The sequence below is a fragment of the Desmodus rotundus genome, chromosome 12, assembly GCF_022682495.2.
Source record: "Desmodus rotundus isolate HL8 chromosome 12, HLdesRot8A.1, whole genome shotgun sequence".
Classification (NCBI taxonomy): Eukaryota; Metazoa; Chordata; class Mammalia; order Chiroptera; family Phyllostomidae; genus Desmodus; species Desmodus rotundus.
In genome coordinates, this window is record NC_071398.1 from 41,723,423 (window position 1) to 41,746,270 (window position 22,848).

At 49.7% G+C, this 22,848-nt stretch overlaps 2 protein-coding genes across 5 annotated transcripts; one reads left to right on the top strand and one right to left on the bottom strand.

The window, feature by feature from the left end:
• Nucleotides 1-662: 662 nt before the first annotated feature.
• On the bottom strand, nt 663-12,351 carry ETHE1 (ETHE1 persulfide dioxygenase). 3 transcript variants are annotated; one of them, XM_045202876.3, is made up of 7 exons: nt 12,176-12,351; nt 11,685-11,829; nt 11,405-11,520; nt 3,545-3,674; nt 1,572-1,661; nt 1,055-1,171; nt 663-860 (listed from the first exon to the last, which is right to left on the bottom strand). In XM_045202876.3, the coding sequence occupies exons 1-7, from the start codon at nt 12,254-12,256 to the stop codon at nt 808-810; spliced, it is 732 nt and encodes a 243-aa protein (XP_045058811.2). In that variant the 5' UTR covers nt 12,257-12,351; the 3' UTR covers nt 663-807. The 3 variants fall into 3 exon arrangements, with proteins under 3 accessions (XP_045058811.2, XP_053771618.1, XP_024425204.3); XM_053915643.2 differs by having other exon boundaries at nt 663-924; nt 11,405-11,553; nt 12,176-12,349; XM_024569436.4 differs by having other exon boundaries at nt 11,405-11,553; nt 12,176-12,348.
• A 4,619-nt stretch (nt 12,352-16,970) lies between these two features.
• On the top strand, nt 16,971-20,889 carry ZNF575 (zinc finger protein 575). 2 transcript variants are annotated; one of them, XM_045202875.3, is made up of 4 exons: nt 16,971-17,674; nt 17,954-18,059; nt 18,578-18,685; nt 19,180-20,889. In XM_045202875.3, the coding sequence occupies exons 3-4, from the start codon at nt 18,607-18,609 to the stop codon at nt 19,836-19,838; spliced, it is 738 nt and encodes a 245-aa protein (XP_045058810.1). In that variant the 5' UTR covers nt 16,971-17,674; nt 17,954-18,059; nt 18,578-18,606; the 3' UTR covers nt 19,839-20,889. The 2 variants fall into 2 exon arrangements, with proteins under 2 accessions (XP_045058810.1, XP_053771386.1); XM_053915411.2 differs by lacking the exons at nt 16,971-17,674; nt 17,954-18,059 and adding an exon at nt 18,074-18,219.
• The last annotated feature ends 1,959 nt before the right edge of the window (nt 20,890-22,848 follow it).

A 22,848-nucleotide genomic window follows, 5' to 3' on the forward strand; every position in this document is an offset into this window, starting at 1 on the left:
CTGTATGCATACCTGACAATGCTAATATTTCACTTTTTCAATTAAAAAAAATCTTAATCTTCTTTTATTTTTTAAAAAGCTTTATTTATTTATTTTTAGAGAGGGGAAGGGAGGGAGAAACAATGTGTGGCTGCCTCTCACACGCCCCGCACTGGGTGCCTGACCTGCAACCCAGGCACGTGCCCTGACTGGGAATCAAACCCGCAACTCTGTGGTTCACAGGCCTGCGCTAGATCCTCTGAGCCACACCAGCCAGGGCCTTAATCTTCCTTTCAAAAAAAAAAAAATAGTGGTTAACAATGATAGGAAGCCTGCCGGGCAGGTAGGGTGCCAAGCACCTCACATACATGAACTCACTGGATCGTGAGAACACATTACTATTTTCACTTTCCAGAAGAGGCCTGGAGAACAGAATCACCGTGTTCTGGGTCTCACAGGGGAAATGGCTCAAACTCAACATGTCGTTCTCATCCAAGGAGCCAGGAAGCCCTGCCCCAGACACCTGTTTGCTTCTGTGCTTGTGAGTTAGAGTATCTCCTCCTTTGGGCTCTCTGGACCTTCACTCTGTCCTGCTGTCTGGCCTCTCCAGACCCCAGAACAAACCCCAGGCCCCTCAGTCCAGGAGCCCAATGGGTTCCCCCAGAAAACAGACAGAACTCAGATTCAGAACAACAAAAAAAGATTTTTATTTGAGAGGCTTGAGGGCTGGTGAGGGAGGGGAAGAGGAGAGAGGCTCCAGTGAGGCACCTCTCCCCTCACCCAACCTGCTGCGCTTTTAATGCACACGAGCATCTGAAGGAGATGACGTCAGCAAGGAGGGGTCTGGACCCCACAGCGCATGTTAGCTGGAACAGCGAAGTCTGAGAGAAGAAACCACGGCTGCAGCTCAGGGGCCCCAGCAGGCTTAAATGGGACCCAGAAATCCTAAGAGCCATCTTCTTTAGGAAAGGAGTTCTGTCCCTGAGCCCCCTCCTCCCTCAGACCCAGAAGTCCAGGACCGCCCGCCCCCCCCCCACCACACACACACCAGGAGTCCGGGCCCCCAAATACTCACCTATCTGCTTAGGCTTGGGCAAGTTCAGGTTGTCCATGACCTTGATGAACTCCTCACAGCTGAGGGTGAGCCGAGGGTTCAAAGTCCGCTCCTCCTCCACAGTGGACACTGTGAGCCCTAATGGCCAAGGGAGGGGGAGGATTGTCCACTTATTCAGTGCCTTGGGCCTCTCAGGACTACACTTCCCAGAAGGCTTTGGGGTGCCTGTCTGGCCTGGGACTATTGGGCTTTTCTCAGAATGTTCCTGAAATTGCTTTCCCTCCTCAACAGGCAATATGGGAAGCGTAGTTTCTCAGTTCCCTAAGCTCTATAAAGAGGTCTGAGGAAAACCCAGGCCCTCTGGAATTCCAGAGTCATGGTTTCCAAATTCACACTCAGTACACATCAGCCCATTGGGGCCAGAAGAATTTCTGGGAATTGTAGTCCCATGGCCCCATAAGGATTACAGTACTTTGGTGCTCCCTGTCAAATAGCAGTAAATTATGTAGGTCCCACACCTCCTCCAGGAAGCCCTCACCATGGTAATCATGAGCAGGGTAGATCAGACAGTCTCCTGGAAGTGTGAAGATCTTTTCGTGGACCGAGTGGTACAAGGTCTTAGCACAGCCTGGGGAGGGAAAGCTCAGAAGTCAGTGGATCAAAAGGACAAGAGAGGCTCCTTAATCCTTCCCCAAGAAAAGGGTGGAGGTAGCTAAACCCTCTCCCTCATTTCCTGCCAGTCCCCCTGTATCTAGGTAGAGAAGGAGAGGAAAGGGTATTCTAGGCAGGTGGAACAGCATGTACAGAGAAGTGGGGAGTGGTGAAACATTCGGCATGGCTGTAAGTAAGGTTAAGATGAGACACTGGCGCACAGAGGAACTGGCCCTCGCTCTGTGGATGCCAAGAAAGGATCTGGGCAGGGGCAGTGGACTAGAAGGTAAGAAACTGTAGGCATGAGGCCAAGGAGGAGAATGGCACTGTGGTTCCAACAGGAAGCCCTGAGCCCTGAGCCCTTCCATTTCATGACTGCTTTGGGAGTGCATGGGGGGGGGGGGGGAACATAGGAGCCTCAGAGAGAAAAGGACAGAGGCTGAGACGGAGAGATAAGGAGAGGGAAGAGGAAGCAAGAGGCAGCCAGGGGTCTGGTTACCCGCTGCCAGCTCAGTGTGGCTGTCTTCCCCCTCTCCAGGCTCGCCCTCCCCTGCAAGGCAGCTAAATCCTCCCAACCTCACTACTGTCAACCCCACATTCTCTCTCTCTCCCTCTCACAGACACACTCAAAGGACAGCCAAACCCCGATATTCTGAAACTCCCCTCTCACAGAGACATCCCTGAATCTGAGTGCCCTCAGCGGCTAAACCCGGAATGTAACACGGCCCCCTAGCAATCAAACCACTGACTCTGACAACTTGCTAGCAGTGAACTCCAGAGCTGAACCCCACCAGCCCCACCCCTACCACACCTCCAGCAGCTACACCTCTCATGGAGTTTTAAAATATGGCCACAAACTCTTTGACACTTCAAAATTTAACACTAACTCCCTTCGCCTTTGACTTAGTGGTCTGGATTAAGGAACTTGCATCTAATAAATAAGATGTTGCAGAAATGACAGAGTTTAACTTAGGAAATTAGGTCATTGAGAAAAATTAGGGCCCTGGCTGGTGTGGCCTACTGGACTGAGCAATAGCCTGCAAACCAAAGGGTCGCTGGTTCAATTCCCAGTCAGGGTACATGCCTGGGTTGTGGGCCAGGTCCCCACTAGGGGGCATGCGAGAGGCAACCAGATGGATGTATCTCTCACATACTGATGTTTCTCATACAGATGGTTCTCTTCCTCTCTTTCTCCCTCCCTTCCCCCCTCTCTAAAAGTAAATAAATAAAATCTTCCTAAAAAAAATTAGGGCTCCTGTCTCTCTCTCTCCCTGCTCATTTGGGAGAATCCAGCTGCCAGATGTGACAGCCCTTAAACAGCCCCACAGAAAGGTCCACCTGGGTAGGAACTGAGGCCTCCTGCCTGCAGCCAGGGCCAGCTTGCCAGCCATGCGTGCGAGCCTCTGTGGAAGCAGAGCCTCCAGCCCCAGGCAAGCCTTGAGATGAGTGCAGCCCACCTGCACAGCTTGACTGCAACCTCATGAGAGACCCTGAGCCAAAACCACCACCCGGCTAAGCTGCTCCCAGAGCCCGAGCTCTTAGAAACCGTGTGAGATAATAAATGTTAATCATCGTTTTAAGCCACTCAGTTCTGAGGTAATTTCTTTCACAGCAATAGGTAACGAACTCACCCCTGAACTTAACTGTCCCCTAACAACTAAACCCCTCAATCTAACTGTTCCCTGATGAGCTACCCTCTGAATCTAACTCCACCCCCACTCCACAGCTAAACGCCTTGAGTTTAACCCTGACCCCCTAAACGCTTAACACTCATTCAGTCATTCTTGCAGCTGAGACTTAAAACCCTGGCACACTCATAACTATACTAAGGTCTCGGGCTGCGGGGGCAGGGCCTGTGACCTTGCTGGAAGTCCGTTCGCCCACAGCCCCGGATGAGCAGGGCATCTCCCGTGAAGGCCATGCTGTGATCATTCAGGACGAAGGTGACACAGCCCGGGGTGTGGCCAGGGCTGGCCCGGGTCTCCAAGGCCTGGCAGGGAGGGAAAGTACAGACAGTCACCAGGAAGCCGATGGCTCTGCCCTCCTGGTGGAACTATTCCAGGGTCACATCTACTGACATTTAACTATTTTGTAAAAAACTAAGTTAGATTTCCAGGCTCAGACCTCACACCGGCATAAACTCCAAATGAATTAAAGGCAAGAACATAAAACCATATGACAGCAACAAAAGTACAAATGAATATATGACCTCTGGTTAGGGAACAACATTCGAATGTGATCCCTAATGTCGTAAATCATTAAGGAAAAGATCAGTGGTTGGACTTTAAGTCAACTTGAAGTTTTGCAATGACAGAAACATCACAAACAAAACTCAAAGGGGACAAGCAAGCTGGGGATGCCACATATTTATAACATATATATCACATGGTGGTTAGCATACTTTATAAGCAAACAGATCCTGCAAATCAATAAGAAAAAGATAAGCATACTAATATAAATATAAAATACTAACCAGTCCTTAAAAATTATCATTAAAATAAAATTTAATGATGACATACACAAATATTTAATGACACAAACATATGCTTAATATCCAGTAAGTGCAAAAAAAGCAAGTTACAAAGCCACCTGTAAAAAAAACAAACCAAAACACAAAGCCACCTGTACAGTGTCTTTTATAAAATGTATCATTAACTCTAAATATATATTTTGGTTTTTTTTTCCAAAAGATTGTATTTGTTTACTTTTAGAGAGGGGAAGGGAGGGAGAAGGAGGGGGACAGAAACATCAATGTGCGGTTGCCTCTTGTGTGCCCCCTACTGGGGACCTGGCCCGCAACCCAGGCCTGTGCCCTGACTGGGAATCAAACTGGTGACCCTTTGGTTCACAGGCCTGTGCTCAATCCACTAAGCCACACTAGCCAGGGCAAAATATATATTTTGTTCTTTAAATTTTTCCTGTATCATCCTTTTTAAAAAAAAATACAGTGAACATGTAACTTTATAATTAGTAATAAAATACAAAATTCAGGATACACTATAGATCTAAACATAAAAAGCATTAAAATTCCAGATATAAATATAGAAGGAAATATATCTTGAGGTAGGAAAGGGCCCCGGCCAGGTACTTCAGTTGGTCAGAGCAGCATCCTGATACACCAAGGCTGCGGGTTTGATCCCTATAAAGGCATATACAAGAATCGTAAACAAGTGGAACAACAAATCAATGTTTCTGTGTGTCTGTCTGTCTCTCAAATGATAAATAAATAAATAAATAAAATTATTAAAAACCTTGAGGTAGAAAAGATTTTTCTAAGCTTGATAGAAAATTCAGAGGCTATAAGGAAAAACAGTGACAGCTGTGGGCACACAGTTTAACTTCATCATAGAAAACTACAAAATCAGAGTTCAAAGACAGAAAAAACCTCAAAGACAGTATTAACTAGCAGCATGTATAAGAAACTATTATAAAGTGTAAACAGCCATGATATATAAACAACCCCTCCTTGGCTGGAGTGGCTCACTGGATTGAGCATCCGCCTGGGAACCAAAGGGTCGCAGGTTCCATTTCCAAACAGGGCACAGACCTGGGTTTCCGGCCAGGTCCCCAGTAGGGGGCACACGAGAGGCAACCATAGATTGATGTTTCTCTCCCTCTCTTTCTCCCTCCCTTCCCTTCTGTCTAAAAATAAATAAAATCTTAAAAAAAAAAAAACAAAAAACTCCTAAAAACCCCAAAAGAAAATGAGCAAAAGAAAAAAAAAATCAGGTAATTCGTGGAAACAAATGGCCAAAAAAAACACCTGGAAAGACGTTCGACCTCCCTTAAAAGGAAGGAGGGAACAATGAGAGTTAAACTTAAAAATCTTTATTATTCACCCACCGGATTGGCAACTGTCGGTTACTCAGGGTGTTTGAGGAAAGGCCTTACGTTTCCTGGGATGTGGATACAACTCATACGACCACGTTAGAGGGCAATTCAGCAGGCTCTGTCATAGCAAACGTCCACTTTCTGATTTCCAAAGCCACTTCTAAGACTGCCATTAAGAATCTCGGACATGCCCTGGCCGGTGTGGCTCAGGTGGTTGGGCAATGTCCAGCAAAGGGAAGGGTCACCTGCCGGGGTGTACGCCTGGGGTGCTGTTGAGTCCCCTCTCCACCCCCTACCCTCCGTCGAGGTGTGTGAGAGAAGCTAATGTTTCTCTCTCCGCCCCCCATTCCTTTCCTCTCCCCCCCCCCAAAAAAAAAACAAAACAAAATACCCTACAAAACCCGGACACAAAAATGCCAGCCCAGGGAGCTCATCATTACTTAAATCCCCACACTCAATTAAGAGAAGCAAATGTCGGAAAAGAAACTATTACCCTAATCATCTGGCTTCTGAAACTACCCACATCAACTAAACCCCACACTAAAGATACCAGTACAAGCTCTCTCACCTCGAAGTTCCCACGGCCCACACTGCCCCCTGGTGGCAAGTAAGCTCCCGGTTTCTTTTCCTTTCTGTCCTCAAATATTGTTGTTTTCTTTCTCCATTATTCAAAAGTATTTAATCTTGGTATTACCATGCATTTTTACTATTCGCTCTCAACTCAAAAACCCAAAATATAATTTTCCATCGTAGCTAAATACTTTGAACCTCCATCAGCTAAACCTTCTTTCTTTTGTGGAAACAAAATAAGATGAAGTGATGGATGGATATACAAGGTGTACGCTGTAAAAATTGTTTCATCTTGTCTGTATGCTTGAAATTAAAAAAAAATATTGGTGAGCCCTGGCTGGACTAGCTCAGTGGATTGAACACCAGCCTGCGAACCAAAGGGTTGCAGATTCAATTACCATTTAGGGCACATGCCTGAGTTTTGGACCAGATCCCCAGTAGGGGGCGCCCCAGAGGCAACCACACAATGTTTCTCTCCCCATTTCTCTTCTCCTGTCTCTAAAAATAAATAAATAAAATCTTTAAAAATTAAAAATAAAATAAATTAAAAATATTGGGAGATAAAAGACTTGTTCCACAATTGCAAATTGTGAAAAAAAATATTCAATTTGCAATAGGAGAAAGCACAGAAATACTTTTGTGGGGCATATGATGATCGATTAAATCAGAATCTCGAAAATGGGGCCTGGGAAATTAGAGTCTTGAGAAGCACCCTTCTCGAAATAAAGAGCAAACTGACAGTAACCAGAGGGGTCGGGGAGGGGGATAACGAGGGAAGGAAGGGGGAGGGTCATCAAGGAACATATATAAAGGACCTAGGGACGAAGACAATGGAAAAGGCAGGGAAGGACTAAAAGTGGGAGGTGGGGACGGGTAGGGCAGGAAGAGAGTAATGGAAGGGAAAAGGGGACAACTGTAATTGAACAATTAAAAAAGAAAAAGAAAAAAAAACAGAAGCACCCTTCTCAATCAACACATTTAACAGGAAAGACTAACTTCTAAATCTCATGGGTGATAAAATGTTCAAGTCTCGATGGCTGCTTATAAAACAGAAAATTCATACCACAAGGAAACCATCCGAATTTGGCCCACTGTGAGTGTAAAATGTATGAGTGTAAAATTCAAAAAACTGTTGGCTGGTTTCTACTATAGTTAAACATACGTGAGTTCTGTGAACCAGCAAGTCCACTCCCTGGAATGGAGGGTAATCTCGACCAAGAGATTTGTACAGGAATCTTCATAGTAGTGCTGTTCATGATAGCCCCAAACTGGAATCAGCCAGCAAAAGGAGAATGGATGGATTGTCATAAATTCACAGAATGAAATGCTCTGCATCGGGGTTGGTAAGCTATGGCTGGTGTACTAAATTGGGCCTGCCCCCTGCCTTTGTAAAGCCTGAAAGCTAAGAATGCTTGTTACACTTTTTCATAGTCGAAAAAGAAATCAAAGTTAGAAAGATTATTTCGTGCCACATGAAAATTATTGAAATTCACATTTCAGTGGCCATAAATAAAGCCGTATGGAACACAGCCATGCTTATTCATGTATGCATCTTCTCTGGCTGCTCTCACACCAACAGAATTGAGTAGTTACAACAGAGACCATGTGACCTGCAAACCAAAAAATATTTACTAACACCCTGACCCGTGTGGCTTAGTGGGTTGTGTGTTGTCCCACAAAGTAAAAGGTCCCAAGTTCAATTCCTGGTCAGGACACATGCCTGGGTTGCTGCCCAATCCCCATCAGCGTGAGAGGCAACCAGTCAATGTTTTTCTCCCTCCCTTTCTCCCTTCCTTCCCCTCTCTTTAAGAATAAATAAATGAAATCTTTATTTTTTTTTTAAGATTTTATTTATTTTTACAGAAGAGGGGGAGGGAGAGAGGGAAAGAAGCATCAATGTGTGGCTGCCTCTTGCACACCCCCTAGTGGGGACCTGACCTGCAACCCAGGCATGTGCCCTGACAGGGAATTGAATTAGTAACCCTTTGGGTTGCAGGCCGGCACTCAATCCACTGAGCCACATCAGCCAGAGCAATAAATAAAATATTTTTTAAAATTATTTCCTATCTGGTCCTTTACAGAAAAAGTTTGTCAATCCCTGCTATATATCAACAAAAAGAAAGAATTACAACCATATCTAACATTGTGTACAGTGAAAAAGACCAAGCACAAAAGAGTACACACTGTATGATTTCTAGGTATAAGGTACAAAACAGGCAGAACTAATCTAAGATTAAGACAGAAGAGCCCTGGTTGGTGTGGCTCAGTGGATTGCACATTGGCCTGTGAACCAAAGGGTCGCTGGTTCAATTCCCAGTCAGAGCACATGCCTGGGTTGTGGGCCAGATTCCCCAGTTGGGCACCTGCAAGAGGCAACCAATCAATGTATCTCTCACACACTGATGTTTCTCTCCCTCTCTCCTTCCCTTCCCCTCTCTAAAAAATAAAAATTTAAAAAATATTTTAGAAAAGACAGAAGAATGATCCCTTGACAGGGTGTCAATGGCCAGAAAGAGGAACAAGGAAGCCTTCTAGGGTACTAGGCATGTTCTTTATCTGAACCTGGGTGTGGCTACTCAAGTGTAAATGTGTAAACATTTGCCAAACTGCATATGTACAATATGTGCCCTTTGTACCATACTATATGTATGTTACAATTCAATTCTAGAAAGTGTGGGGAAGAAAATAAGGGAGAGAGAAAAAATGTGCCTGTCTCCAGTGGTTTGTAAAGAACTCGGGTAGGACCTGCATCCAAGATTACTGTACCCCGCAAAGCTATCATTTAGAATGGAAGGGCAGATAAAGTGCTTCTCAGATAAGGTCAAGTTAAAGAAGTTCATCATCACCACGCCCTTATTATATGAAATGTTAAAGGGATTTATCTAAGAAAAAGAAGATAAAAAATATGAACAGTAAAATGACAGCAAACTCACAGTTATTAACAACCACACCTAAAACCAAAACAAAAGCAAACTAAGCAAAACAACTAGAACAGGAACAGAACCATAGAGATGGAGATCACATGGAGGGTTGTCAATAGGGGAGTGGGAGGGGGAGAGAGGGGGAAAGGTACAGAGAATAAGTAGCATAGATGATAGGTGGAAAATAGACAGGGGGAGGGTAAGAATAGTGTAGGAAATGTAGAAGCCAAAGAACTTATAAGTAGGACCCATGGACATGAACTATAGGGGGGGAATGTGGGAGGGAGGGGGTGGGCAGGATGGAGTGGAGTGAGGAGGGGGGAAATGGGACAACTGTAATAGCATAATCAATAAATATATTTAAAAAAAAAAACTTGGGGCCCTGGCTGGTGTGGCTCAGTGGATTGAGCTTGGACTGGGAACCAAAGGGTCTCCGGTTCGGTTCACGGTTGGGGCACATGCCTGGGTTGCGGGCCAGGTTCCCAGGATGGGGTGAGCCAGAGGCAACCACACTTCTCTCCTTGTCTTTTCCTCCCCTCTCTCTGAAAATGAATTTAAAAAATCTTAAAAAAAAAAACTTGGGTAAAAACAAACAAAATGCTGAATATTCATAACGACAGATAGTAACAAGTGTTGGCCAGAAGGTGCAGGAACTGGAGCCCTCACCCCCTGCTGGTGGGAACAAAAGTGGAGCAGCCACTTTGGATGGCAGTCTGGCCTTTCCCCAGACTGTCACTATACCACCCAGCGATGCCCTCTGAGGTCTGTACCCAAGGAAAATGGAAACCCATGTCCACACAAAAACTCGAACATTCAGGCAGCTTCATCCCAAATAGCCACAAAATGGAGATAACTCAAATGTCTATCAGCTAATGAACGGATAAATCAAATGCGGTATAGTCAAACAATGGAATATTATTTAGCAATAAAAAGAAGTCAAACATTGATAACATGCTACAAGGATGATCCTTGAAAACATTATGATCGGGGACAGAAGCCAGTCACAAAGGCCATATGCTGTATGAGTCCATTTTTACGAAACGTCCAGAAGGGGCAAATCTGAGGTCAGCAGGTAGATTAGCGGCTGCCTAAGGCTGTAGGGATGAAAGTAGGGGAGGGGCTGGGAGACAGCTGAGGGGTGTGGGGTTTCTTCCTGGAGAGAGAAAAATATTCAAAAATCAATCGTGATGATGGCTGCATAACTCTGCCAATATACTAAAGTCACTGAATTGTACCCTTTAGAAGGCTGAATTGGATGGTTTATGAATTCAGGCCATAAAGCTGTTTCAAAAAGCAAACACTGAAGCTAAACACACCACAGCTAAACCCTTCAACGTTCATTCACCAAAAACATCACTCGTTCGGTTCCACAAAGGGCTCATCTGGACACAGCATCTGACCATTTCTAACTCTTCTAAGGCTTCTCACCCCCACGAAATGTGTGTTAGCACCTGAATACTGTGTACCGTTCACATAAATGTACAAGGCATGTTGTTTTTTCTGCTTCCAGAAAAAAGGCTTAAAATAAAGAGGCTGTAACCATCGGAGTGAAAGCCTCTGATCCCACACAGCCATCGTTTCAGCTACGTGCTGTGACTCAGACTATCACTTAGCGAGACCCCCTCACCGGCACCTGACATCACGTCCCAGATGTCAGCCGAACTCTCTACCTCTTTAGCAACTCTGATTACAAAAAAGCCCCTTCAGCTCTCTCTCTCCCTGAGGGCACCTCCTCCCAGCGTCCTGCCCACCCCTCTGCATTGCCCTGGGTTGAAATTCTGGCCAGAAACCAGCTGATTATGCTTGTGGCAAAAGAACGGAAAGGCAGGTAGGAACCTTCAGACTGTTCCCCCATGAGGCAATGGCAGGGCTGGGCCAGGGTGAGGCAAGACAGTGCGTAGGTAGCAACTTTTAAGGAGGCAAGGTCACAGGAAGGTGCTGGCCTGGAGAGTGAGCACTTCCTTAAATACTGCACCCTAGGTGCCTCACTGCCTAACCCAGTCCTGACCCTGGGCAACGGGATGCTACTTCCTCCAACAGAGGCTCTGGGAAGACAGAGGGCTTGGTCCCTCCCTCAGCCCTGGTCTTGGCATTCCAGCCCCCAATCAACTTTTATGGAGATGCCAAGCCAATGGAGCTGCCCCCAAACTGTAGGAAACTGCCTAAGTGCTGTTTACTTAAGGGGCTCGGCCAGCGGCACACCTCCCCAGAGCCTCTTGCCCCAGTGCCCGGCCTGGGTTAATGGCATCCTTCTCCCAGAGACCAAAGCTCAGGGGTCAGGAACCCAGGCCTGAGGCCCCTCCTACCCCAGGACTGAGGAACCCAGGCCCCCAGGTTCCTCGTCCCTTGAGCCCAAGTCCAGGCCACCACCCTCTGGAAGACCCAGCACCCAACTCACGAAGCGCCCGAAGTGGATGGACTGTCCATCCTCTATGTGTATGTCCGCCTGGGCCCCACTGAGGCGGGAGATGACAGACTGGCAGCCAGGGAGTAGGGACCGGAGCAGCCCCGAGCCTGTAATGTGGTCGGCGTGGCAGTGGGTGTTCACTGGGAGAGAGAGGAGGCCAGGTCCAGGAGGGCACGGGGTGCGGGGAGGGCACGGGGGCGGGGGGGAGGGCACGCAGGATTCCCAGCCCCCACGTCCGCCTCCCTCCACCAGGAGTTCTGCCCAGACTGACCAGCGTACAGCAGCCGCAGTCCCAGCTCCTTGACCAGCTGGGCGTCCCGAGGCGCGGTCTCCAGAACCGGGTCGATAAGAATGGCCTCTCCAGACTCTCTGTCCCCCAGGAGGTACGTGTAGGTGCAGCTCTTGGGCTCAAACATCTGGGGAGGGGGCGGGGGGGAGGCAGGTGAGAGCGCAGAAGCAGACACACTCACTGGGGACCTGGGAGTCCCGGCCTCGGCTCGACTCCCGTCCTAAGAGCCAGAAGCAGAAACGCCAGGCGCTTCCTTCCCCGGGGGTCCGAAGTCTGGGGCCCCAACAACTTCATCAGGACCGAAGAGTCCCCACTTTCTGGTAAGTCCCCAGCGCCCTCTTCTGTGAAGAACTCAGGAGACCGGCCCCGAGCCCAGGGGCTCCCAGATCTCTCCGGATGTAAAGGACGCAGGTCTTCGGCCCCTGCGGCCTCCCAGGCCCGGGGATCCCGCGCTGGGTCCCGCCAGCTCTCACCTGCCGTAGGAGGACGCGGGCTCCAGCCCCGCTGTGCTGGCTCAGCTGCCGCCCTGCGACCCTCAGCGTGGTCGCCGCCATCGCGCCCGCGGCTGGATAGGGACGGAGCGCAGGCCCGTGTCCTTGGTGGAAGGTGCACCCTGCAGACCCGGCGCGGACCCCGCGGGCCTTAAAGAGACCTTGGGCGCAGGGGCGGGGCCAGCCTTAAAGGGCCCTTGGGCGCAGGGGCGGGGCATCCAGAATCGGTCCCGCACAGTGAGCTGGGGACGGTGAGGGGACATCAGAGACCCAGGTGACGGTGAGAATGGTACAGGGAGACATTCAAAGGCAAGGGAGAGACGCCGGGAGCACAGGGAAAGAAGTAAAAACCCAACAAGAGGCCCCCAAACACTCATAGCCCCAGGGCCATTTTATAGGAAAAGAGTGGGGTTGGCTCCTCACTGCCAGAAAGAGAAAAAAAAAAAAAAAAAAAAAGTCTGGTTCCAAGGAACGGTGGGTGCGTGGCTCCCAGAACACTTGATCCCATTAAAGTTTATTTTAAAATTGCGTTAAGTATTTTTTCAGGGATGTTTATTCCTTCCCAGGAAGAGCATTTTCAGAACATAATTTTGCGCCCCAGCCGGTGTGGCTCAGTTGGTTGGCGCATCCTCCAGTAGATGGAAAGGTCGTGGGTTCGATTCCCTGCCAGGACACATATCCGGCTTACGGTTCCATCCCCAACCCCTGTCTGCCTTCTATGAGAAGGCAACCAACTGAAGTTTCTCTCCCTTCCCTCTCTCTCCCCCCCCCCCCGCCAAAATCAATAAACATACCCTCAAGTGAGGCTTACAAAAAAGCTCAGAGTCAAGGAGAGAACTTTGTTCATTCCCCACCTGGAGGGCTCCCGCAAGCTTGGCCCAAGCTGGGTGAAGCTGGAGATGCAGAGGTGAGTCCTCAGTCTGGATGGGGAGGGAGGTACAGACATCAGGATAAAACAAGGGGAGGTACAGGGACTTCCAGGAGCTCAGGGGAGGGAGGGGCCAGGAGAATGGGGACCCTCGGGCACTCTTTATTGTGAGGGGCCGCGCAAATAAGACCTCCTCACACCTGAGGCGCCCATTCCTGATGTTTTTGCAAAATTGTTAGATGGTTAACCTGTTGTTTGAAGGTGTGCACACCCTTTGGGGTTTTCATAGGGTTAGCGGTGAGGTGTTCTGAGTTAGAAAGGTTGGCATCATTCTTCCTACCTGTGTAATCTTGGGCTAAAAACTCACCTTCTTTTGGACTTCAGTTTTAAAATGGGGAGCATTTAAAAAATTCTCCCTCTGTAAAATGGGGTTGAAAATCGTTCCTCCCTCATTGTGAAGATTCAGTGAGTTTACCCACGTAAAGAGTTTGGGACCACACCTGGAACAGAACAAGAGCTCAGTGGGAGCTGGCTATCCCTATTTCGTCACCACCCGCCACTCCTTCCTCGTCTTGCCACTGCCTCCCAGTTCATTGCTATAGGCCCCACTGAGAGAACCTCCCAGTCAGGCCACTTTCCCGGCATCACGTCCTCTGGTCCAGTCAACAGGCAGCAAAGAAACAGGCGAATTACCTGGATTCCAGGGCCAGGGGCAGGGGTTCAACACCTGGCCTTGTGGGACCTTGGAGAGGCGGCCTCCCCCCTCTGTGCCTCATTCTCCTCTCCTGTGTGTACAGTGAGGATAATAGTAGCACCTCCTCTTAAAAAGTCGCTGTAGGATTAAAGAATGAATGCATATAAACCACTCTGAACAGTTTCTGGTATAAAAAGCACTAACTAAATGCTGATAATTTATATTATAACTAATATGTAACAGCCGCCTCACTGGATTCTGGCTTCCACTCTGCCTCCTTACAATCCATTTGCCATACAGCAACCTTCAAACAAAGCAAATGTAATAAAAAGATATTTATGGGTTATGATGTCTGGCATATCACTTTAAAATTATTGCGGGGGGGCAGCATGGTGAGAATAAAACAACACTGGCCATGACTGGTTAATTGTTGACATTGGCCAAGTCTGTTATTAATGCAGAGAAGAGTTCTTTGTTCTCTTGAATTCTCTGAATCTTTGAAAGAAAGTATAACGTTGGAAAAGGAAAAAATAAGATACACAACTGACCGATGAGCAATGCGGATTTGAATTGCGGGGCCCACTTACCCGTGGATTTTTCAAAATTGACCCGTTCAATTCAAACTCACATTGTTCAAGACCATGGGGGAAATTTGAACACTGTGGGCTATGTGATAACATAGAAACAGAGTTCATAGAACTCTGAATTTTGGAAGGCGTGATAACTATATTGAAGCAGGAGACAGCATAGGAAGAACTCTGAGACTGCGCTGCTGTTACTGGTCGAGTCTAGTATCCTGGTTGCCAGGAAACGCCATTTAGCACTTAGGTAGAAGGAATAGCAAACCAAGGAAGGGAGGAGGAAGACATGTCTCACTCACTAACTCAGCAGTCCTGAGCCTGATCTGATAATATTGCCAGGTGTTCCAACATCACAAGAAACACTATGTTAGTTTTTGAAACTAACTGTCAAAGTCATTGAAATTCTATGTAGCGTTTCCAGTATCGGGGGAAAAAGCCTTGAAACTGTGCTTTCATCGCAAGGCCTGAAAGGCAGGAGAGGGTCCCCAGTACTCAAAGAAGCCCATGAAACAAATTTGGTTATCTGCCTACCTCTGATCACTATCTGTTTTAGAGGGAGTCTCTAATGCTTACAGAAGGAGCCCTAAATAACTCTGGGTAACTGCACCAACTTTAATTAACTGCCTCCTGTCACGTATCTGTTTTACAACATGATGAACAAATGGAGTCTGGAGCAAGATACAGATTCAGGTTACCAGACCCCTCACACACACATAAGTTTGGGTAGTCACACCCCCCACCCCCGGGGAAAGCTGGCACCACCTTTACCTGTTAATCAATATGTAACTTCTTCACCCCATCCCACCAACTATATAAGTCCTCAGAACAAAGGACTGGGGATGCTTGCCACCCCAGCCCTTTGGCTGACCTTACTTTCTCTGCCCTCACCCTGCTTTGCCTGGACCTGTGCCTCCCCGCCCCACCTCAATAAGGCCCATTCTCTTCCCTGAGAACATATCACCAATAAACCCTGCTTGCACACTAATAAATTTGCACACTAATAAATTCACTGATCATAATCTTCACAGCATCAGCAAGAAGAACCAGGTTTCTCCCATCAACAATAGTGTGGTTATGTTTAAAAGAGAGAGTTCTTATTTAAAATTTTGTTAATTTATTGACTTTAGAGAGAGAGGGAGAAGTATGGATTTGTTTTCCCACTTATGTATGCTTTCATTAGTTGATTCTTGCATGTGCCGTAACCAGGGGATCCAACCTGCAACCTTGGCAGGTCCATACAGTGCTCTTAACCAACGGAGCTACCTGGCCAGGGTGAAGGGTCTTATTTTTTTAGAAACACAGACTGAAGCATTTCTGGGTGTCATGTCTGGATTTGCTTCAAAATAATTCAGTGGGCTCAAGGAGGATCACTGATGAAATCAAACTGGCCGTGTGGAACCTGGGTGATGGGTGTGTGTGGGTTAATTCCTCTCTTCCCCTCCTTCTCCTTTTGTGTATGTTCAAAATTCCATAACCTAGAAATATGGTTAAAATCCTAAACTAGTTCATGTCACTTAATGTGTTTAAAACCCTCACTTGGCTTCCCGTTCAGCTTAGGCCTGTTGCCAACACCTTGACTTCAAGTTCTACATTTTCCCCATCATTGTACCTTCTCAGAGAGGGCTTCTGGCTGTTAGTTCTTCCAAGTATTCACTTGACACGATTTTTTTTTTTTGAACACCATGTATGTAGCTAAGCCCTGTTCCAGATGCAGGGGACAGAGACATGAATGAGATAAACGAGTTGTCCATACTGTCCATTGTAACAGAGCATACATTCTAGAAGACAGATATACAGCGCTAAGCGCATACAAAGGGAGTAAGACAACAGAGTAATGGAGGAAAGGGGCTCCATGAGATAGGATGGGCAGGGGAGGGCTTCTGCAGTGGTGATATTTGAACTGAGATCTGCCTGGGGAATCAGCAAGCAAAGTGATGGAGGAAGGGCCTTGGGGACAGAGGGCACAGTTGGTGCAAAGGCCCTGAGGTAGGACTGACCACAGCACATACAAGAACTGGAAGGCCAGTGAGTCTGAAGCAAGGCAGGACAGGATAAAAGAGATCCTGGGAACACAGCCTGCTCCTTCCCACCTTAAGGTCTGTTCGCTGGCTGTTCCTGAGACAACCTTGACCCTGTCATGGTCTATTTTAATGCACAATAAGAACAAGAATATTGGTAACAGTTATTGGGCACTGTAGGCACTGTTGTAAACACTTTCCATTTATTACTGAATTCAATACTAACAACACTTGATTGTATAGATGAGGAAACTGAGGCCTAGAAAAATTAGGTCCTTGCCCAAGGTCATACAGCTAGAAAGTGACAGAGCCAAGATTCCAAACCGGTTACCCAGACAATCTGGCTCCAGAATCCAAATAACCCCTGGGGTAACTCCCACAGAGCTGGCCAGACGTTGTGGGTTATCAAGCTGAAGAGCCACCCATGCGGGGTATTTTTATGGGCACTTCATGGTCATGCTTGTGCTGGGCGGAAAGGTGCACCATTACGACTCGCGGAAGGATGCAAAGCATGCCACCCCAGGAGTGGCACCAAGAGTTCCAGCCCCTCTGGGAACACCGATCCGCCAAGGTATCTCTCGAACCCCTCCCTCAGACCCCCTTCCCTGGGTCAGGCCATTGCGGTGGGAGGGGCAAAGAATCTGGAATAACCCAATGACTAAGGGTGCCAGGGAGCTATGCAAATAAAGTGCTTTTTATTGGGCATCAGCTCCACCCCGAGCCCGCCCCTACTTCTCTCCAGGAATTAGCCAGATGTTTTGGAAACGCCGTAAGGGGTGGGTAGGGCAACCGGCTCTTGAAACTGCCTCCAGAGACGGAACTCAGGCTCCCAGCGGAATGCTCGAAAAGAAGTGGGACACAGAAAAGGGAAGGTGCCAGTTCTGGGCGCTGTCTTAGTGAGGTCTACGCGCAGCTCTGCGTGTTAACTCCTGCACGTTCTTGACTCCAGTCAGCCACCGTAGGCCCCGCAAACCTCTGTATACTTTCCTATTGCCTGCAGTCCTTCGGCCCGCGGCTCTGCGCTTACTCACCAACTTGCCAGCCTATCACACCCACCCCTTCCAACCAACCTGTCTCCCGAACCACTGCCTCCTCGGGCCGTGACTGCGCATGCGTACTGACGCCCCCACTGGCACGACGTGGGAGGAGGGAATGGAAATGAGGCTGGGCCCAGCCTCTTGCGAGAGATCCCGGCCCTCCCCTGTGGTCGCGGGGTGCGCGCCTTGCAACACAACTCCGCGTCCAAGGGCCGCGCGGCTGCGACCGAGGCCGCCGCGGGAGGAGCCCAGAGCCCCGCCCCCAGTGAGGGGCGGTCCGCAGGTGAGAGTGCTCGCGTGCCGGCCGAGACGCCTCGGTCTTCGGGACAGTGATTAGGGGCAGAAGGCTAGGATCTCCCGGAGTGGAGTCGTTTGGGGTGCTGATGCATAGGTTCCGGAGGGAATGCATCGATGTCTGAGTCTTGGGATGCTGCACTGGTGCCCGAATGCCATGATCCCTTGGGGTGCACTGAGGCCCAGACGCTAGAGATCCGAAGTGAGAGGTCCATTAAGACTCTCTGGATAACAACACACGCCACGTTCTTTCTGTGTCTTCCTCCAGGTCTTCCCGCTACCCTCCACGGCCCCAACTCCACGCCGGGGATGAAATTCCTCAGCAAGGAAGAAATTTAGCGGTCCAGACGTCAATGGACTGAGACTAAGACGAGGTAAAGCTTTCTCTTCCGACGTGAAATTACGCCCACTGAGCTCTGGGGCCCCTCCCGTGGGAAAGTCGCAGAAGACCCGCCCACTGAGTTCTTTGGCCCTTCCCCTGGGTCAGAGCAGGCGATTTGGAGTCCTACTTGTGTAGCTCCGGTCATTCCGGTCGTAAGTACCCCTGCCTGGGAGGTTCTGGTGCGGAGGTTCCGCCCACTGTGGGCATAGGCTCCGCCCCCCTCAACGCCCAGGATCGCTGCTGAGTTTAATAGTAGAGGCCCAGGTAGTACTCCGCTCGGAGGTTCTAACCCTGGGTCTAAGTGGCAAAGGGAGTGCCTCTGCGTCAGATTTGCATAGCCCCGCCCACGGTGCTCTTAGGCTCCTCCTTCCTGCAACTCCTGCCTCCAGTTTAGGATCCCAAACTTAAATACACCCCTAAACAGACTAACCCCTGATTTTAGGCCTTGCAGCCTATCCTCATTAGCCTGATAATCACCACCGACGCTCCAACCCCCGCCCCCGCCCCCAGGCCCTCGTTTAGGTCTCTGGGCCAGCAAGATGCTGGAACGAGATGCCGAGCCCGCCACTGCAGCCACCGATCCTAGTCCTGCCGGCAAGGAACTAGCGACCAAAGGAGGTGAGAACGGCCACCGCTGTGTGGGTGGCGGACATTCTCCAAGGACTGGGCTAAGAGAATCACGTTTTGAGGATGTCTCAGGGTGAAAATGTGAGGGCCCAGGGTGATGACAATTTGGGATCCCCAAAATGTGTTCTTGGGATCCTCCTGGTTGGCTTAGGGGGACCCTCGTGATCATTTCTAGGGTTCAGGAAATTACAGGAGGGACAAAGAACATGACATTCAGGATTTCAGGGTGATCACTTGGGAAGATACAGAAGCAGACACCTAAATAGTTTTGGAAAAGCCTTAGTTTTGGGGATACAGGTAGGTAATGCTTTGGATGATGGATGGCAGGGGTGGAGAGCAGGAACAGGACGGTTGAAGATTCTCAGTATGACCTTTGAGTGCCCAGATACACTCGAATATCAAAGTGGGCTGGGGTGGGGGGAAGCCTAGCCTAGACTTAGGGAGCTGGCTGCTGCCAGGAGCCCATCAGCCCTACTGTCCTCTAGCTCCCCACCAGGGTTCGTCCAAGAAGCCCCACCAGTCGGCTCCAAGGCCTGCGGCATCCTCGGGGGCGCCGACTCGACCCCGCAGGCGGCCTCCGCCCCAGCGCCCGCACCGCTGCCCCGACTGTGACAAGGCCTTCTCCTACCCGTCCAAGCTGGCCACGCACCGGTTGGCACACGGAGGCGCCCGCCCCCACCCGTGCCCCGACTGCCCCAAGGCCTTTTCCTACCCCTCCAAGCTGGCAGCCCACCGCCTCACGCACAGTGGCGCCCGCCCGCACCCGTGCCCGCACTGCCCAAAGGCCTTTGGCCACCGCTCCAAGCTGGCAGCCCACCTCTGGACCCACGCGCCCACCCGCCCCTACCCGTGCCCTGACTGCTCTAAGTCCTTCTGCTACCCCTCCAAACTAGCTGCCCACCGACACACACACCATGCCACGGACGCTCGCCCCTACCCTTGCCCACACTGCCCCAAGGCTTTTTCATTCCCCTCCAAACTGGCCGCCCACCGCCTATGTCACGACCCCCCTACTGCGCCGGGCAGCCGTGTCACGGCCCGGCACCACTGCTCCAGCTGTGGACAGGCCTTTGGCCAGAGACGCCTCCTGCTCCTTCACCAACGCAGCCACCACCCGGCTGAGAGTCAGGGGGAGCGGGAGTGAGCCCGCCCCTGGGCTCACTGGCCCCCTCTGCCGCCAGCCCCAGGAAATAAAGAGGTGGTACTTCCAAACCCAGCTACGTGGACTTGCCTCTTCCAGTTGGCAGGGAGGTTGGCGCCTCATACTGGGCTCTAACTTGAAAGGTGAAGGAACTCTTTGCTCACCCGTTTTGGGGAAGGGAAGGTGTCACCCACTGGGAGTTAACCGGCCCCAACACGGACCTGGAGCTGTGGTGTGATGGAATCGGCTCTGGCTTTTCCCCGGGCGTTCATTTGGCAAAGGGAAGACATCTGCGAGAGTGGTGGGTTGCTGAGGAGCGCAGGAAACAGGCTCTGTCCTTATTAAGTTACACTGGTGCCTCCCTTCTGGCCATTTGACTGTATCTGTGAAATACTTGGACGCACACATGCTCGTGTGAACTATTCCACTTCTGGGAATCTATCCTATAAACTCAAGCACGTGAGCGAGGCGTGAGTGCAAGGACGTTCACTGCAGCGCGATGGTGGTGCCCAAAGCGGAGATGCGCCCCAAGTGTTCATCACCAGGAGCCCAGCTAGGAACTGAAGGCACAGCCAGAGTGGAGGGTGTGGCTGTAGGAGACAGTCAGCCCCACAGGTCCCGGCATGGGAAGATTCCTAACATAAATGATACAAATCAAGAACAAGGGCTATATTACTGAGAGTATTAAAAATAAATAAAGCCCAAGCCCTGGAGCCAGCCCTGACCCACTAGACATGGCTCAGGGGCCTTGGACAAGCTTTGTCAGTGTCTGGACTCAGAAGCCGTGTCTATAAAACAGAAGTGTGGCCTGTAACAAGGCCCACGTCAGGGTGCAAGCATCACCATCCCCAGCAAGGCCAGTGTCCTCCCTGGGCCAGTTTCTCCCACTGTAGAATCAGATGATCAAGCTAACATTGGACTGCTCTTCATTCTACACATAAGCACCTACTGTGTGCTAGGACCTGCACAGGGTATTGGGAACAGGGACAGTAAGCAAGACCAACATGGTCTAGTGAGGGAAGTGGGCAGTAATCAAATAGCGGGGGGGGGGGGGGGGGGGTGCTAAGTGAAGAGACTAAGTCCATTTTGAATAACAAGTAGGTGACCCTTGGTCCTGACATGTGACAACCCCACCCCCTGTAGATCAGGGTTGGCAAGCTCTTTCTGGAAAGGGCCAGGTAGTATGTATTTTCAAGTTTTGCAGGCTCTACAGTGTCTGCCACAACCACAGCGCAAAAGCAGCCACACACGTGATGATACATTAATGAATTTGTGGCTGGGTTCCAATAAGACTTTATTTACAAAGATAGCAGGTGGGCTGGACTTTGCCTACGGGCTGCAGTTTGCGACCCCCGTTGTAGATGAGTGGGGAAAGGACAGGCTAATCTGTGAGCCGAGATGGGAAAAAATGAAGTGGGACCCTGTGGTGGGCAGAATGGTCCCCCCAAATTGTCCTCGTCCTAATCCCCAAAATCTGTGTTAGTTTACACACGGCAGAATGGACTTTGCAGATATGATGAAGGACTTTGAGGTGGGAAGGTTATCCTGATTACTTACTCCAGCGGGCCCAGTGTAACCACAGGACCCCTCATATGGGAAAGAGGGAAACAAAAATGAGTCAGAAGATGTGCTAATGGAAGCGGAGACTGGAGTGATGCGGGGCCACGAGCCAAGGAATTAAGGAATTCAGCAGCTGGTAGAGGCTAAAAAAGTCAAGAACATGCTTCTCCCTTAGAGCCTCTAGAAGGAACCCGGCCTGCTGCCACCTTGACTTTGGCCCAGAGGCTGATTTTGGACTGCCGACCTCCAGAAGTGTAAGAAAATAAATGTGTATTGTTTAAAGCCATTAAGCTTCTGGCGACTTATTACAGCAGCAATAGAAAACCAACACAGATCCCCACCTCACACCACACGCAGAAATAAGTTCCTAGAGAGTTCAGATCTAAATTCGGAGCACAAAACTAAGAGGGCTACGTCTAAATTTACATCTATTTAGATGGAAATAGAGAATATCTTAGTAACCTCAGAGGTAGAGAAAGTACTTTAAGTCACTAAAGGAGCAAATTATAAAGGAAAAGACTGAGAAGTTTGACCACAAACAAATCAAGTTAGAAACGTGACACAGCATGTATCATATATGGTTACATAGAGGCTAGTAAAGGCTTTCTTTAGCCATAATGTCTGAGCTGAGACCTGAACTGTGTGGAGGATGGACTGAGAGATGGTTTGTGGAGACCCAGGCTAAGGGGTGGAACCAAGGAGCAAAGCAATGAGCGGTTTGCTGGACTGCAGGGCACTCTGCAAGGCCTGGAGGCAGGGCTGGAGGTGGGGAAGGATTCGGGCTCCTCCTCCAAACCAGACAGCATTATTCACACCCATGTGCACATCCAGAGCTGTCCAGGAAGAGTTCCTACAAGCAACCACACCACCTTCAAAGTTTCAAGGGCACAGACTCATTTGATCTGGTCTAAACACACCACATACAGGTGGGGAAACTGAGGCCACAGGATGGCACTGGCCTGCAACCAATGGGACAGTGCTAAGTCAGGGTGGATCCCGTCTCTTAACACGCTGAGGCCCTGCTGCTCCCCGCACAGGTCCTGCCTGAGGGCCTTGGCCCTTGCCTCTCTGGGGCCTGGACTGGTTTCCGAGACACACCCTTCTCCCCAGTCCCTGCAGAGGGGGAAGTCCCGTGACTTCAGGAACACCTGCGCCTGGCCCTATCACCCCCATCACTGGGCGACACTGCCCTCCCTGTTCTGCTCTGGCGTTTACCGCGCCCCAGCGCTGCAGTGCGCAGTCCCCCCCCCCAGATTATCAGCCCCAGACGGTGAGGCCGTAAGTGTTTTTCTCACACCGCGGCCCCAGGGTCTCCCTTGTGGTGGGGGTGGTAGGCAGAACAATGGCCCCCCAAAGATGGCCACACCCTAATCCCTGGAACCTGCGAATATGATGCTTAGCAAAGGAGAGTTAAGGTAGCAGGAGGAATTAAGGTTGCTAACCGGGTTGACCT

Excerpts from the sequence above, each read along its gene's own strand:
- ZNF575 (XM_045202875.3), top strand. The coding sequence starts at position 18,607 with ATGCTGGAACGAGATGCCGAGCCCGCCACTGCAGCCACCGATCCTAGT. Across the intron at positions 18,686-19,179 it reads GGAACTAGCGACCAAAGGAG|CTCCCCACCAGGGTTCGTCC; the intron begins GTGAGAACGGCC and ends ACTGTCCTCTAG.
- ETHE1 (XM_024569436.4), bottom strand. The coding sequence starts at position 12,256 with ATGGCGGCGACCACGCTGAGGGTCGCAGGGCGGCAGCTGAGCCAGCAC. Across the intron at positions 11,830-12,175 it reads CCCGCGTCCTCCTACGGCAG|ATGTTTGAGCCCAAGAGCTG; the intron begins GTGAGAGCTGGC and ends CCCCCTCCCCAG. Across the intron at positions 1,662-3,544 it reads GCGAACGGACTTCCAGCAAG|GCTGTGCTAAGACCTTGTAC; the intron begins GTCACAGGCCCT and ends TTCCCTCCCCAG.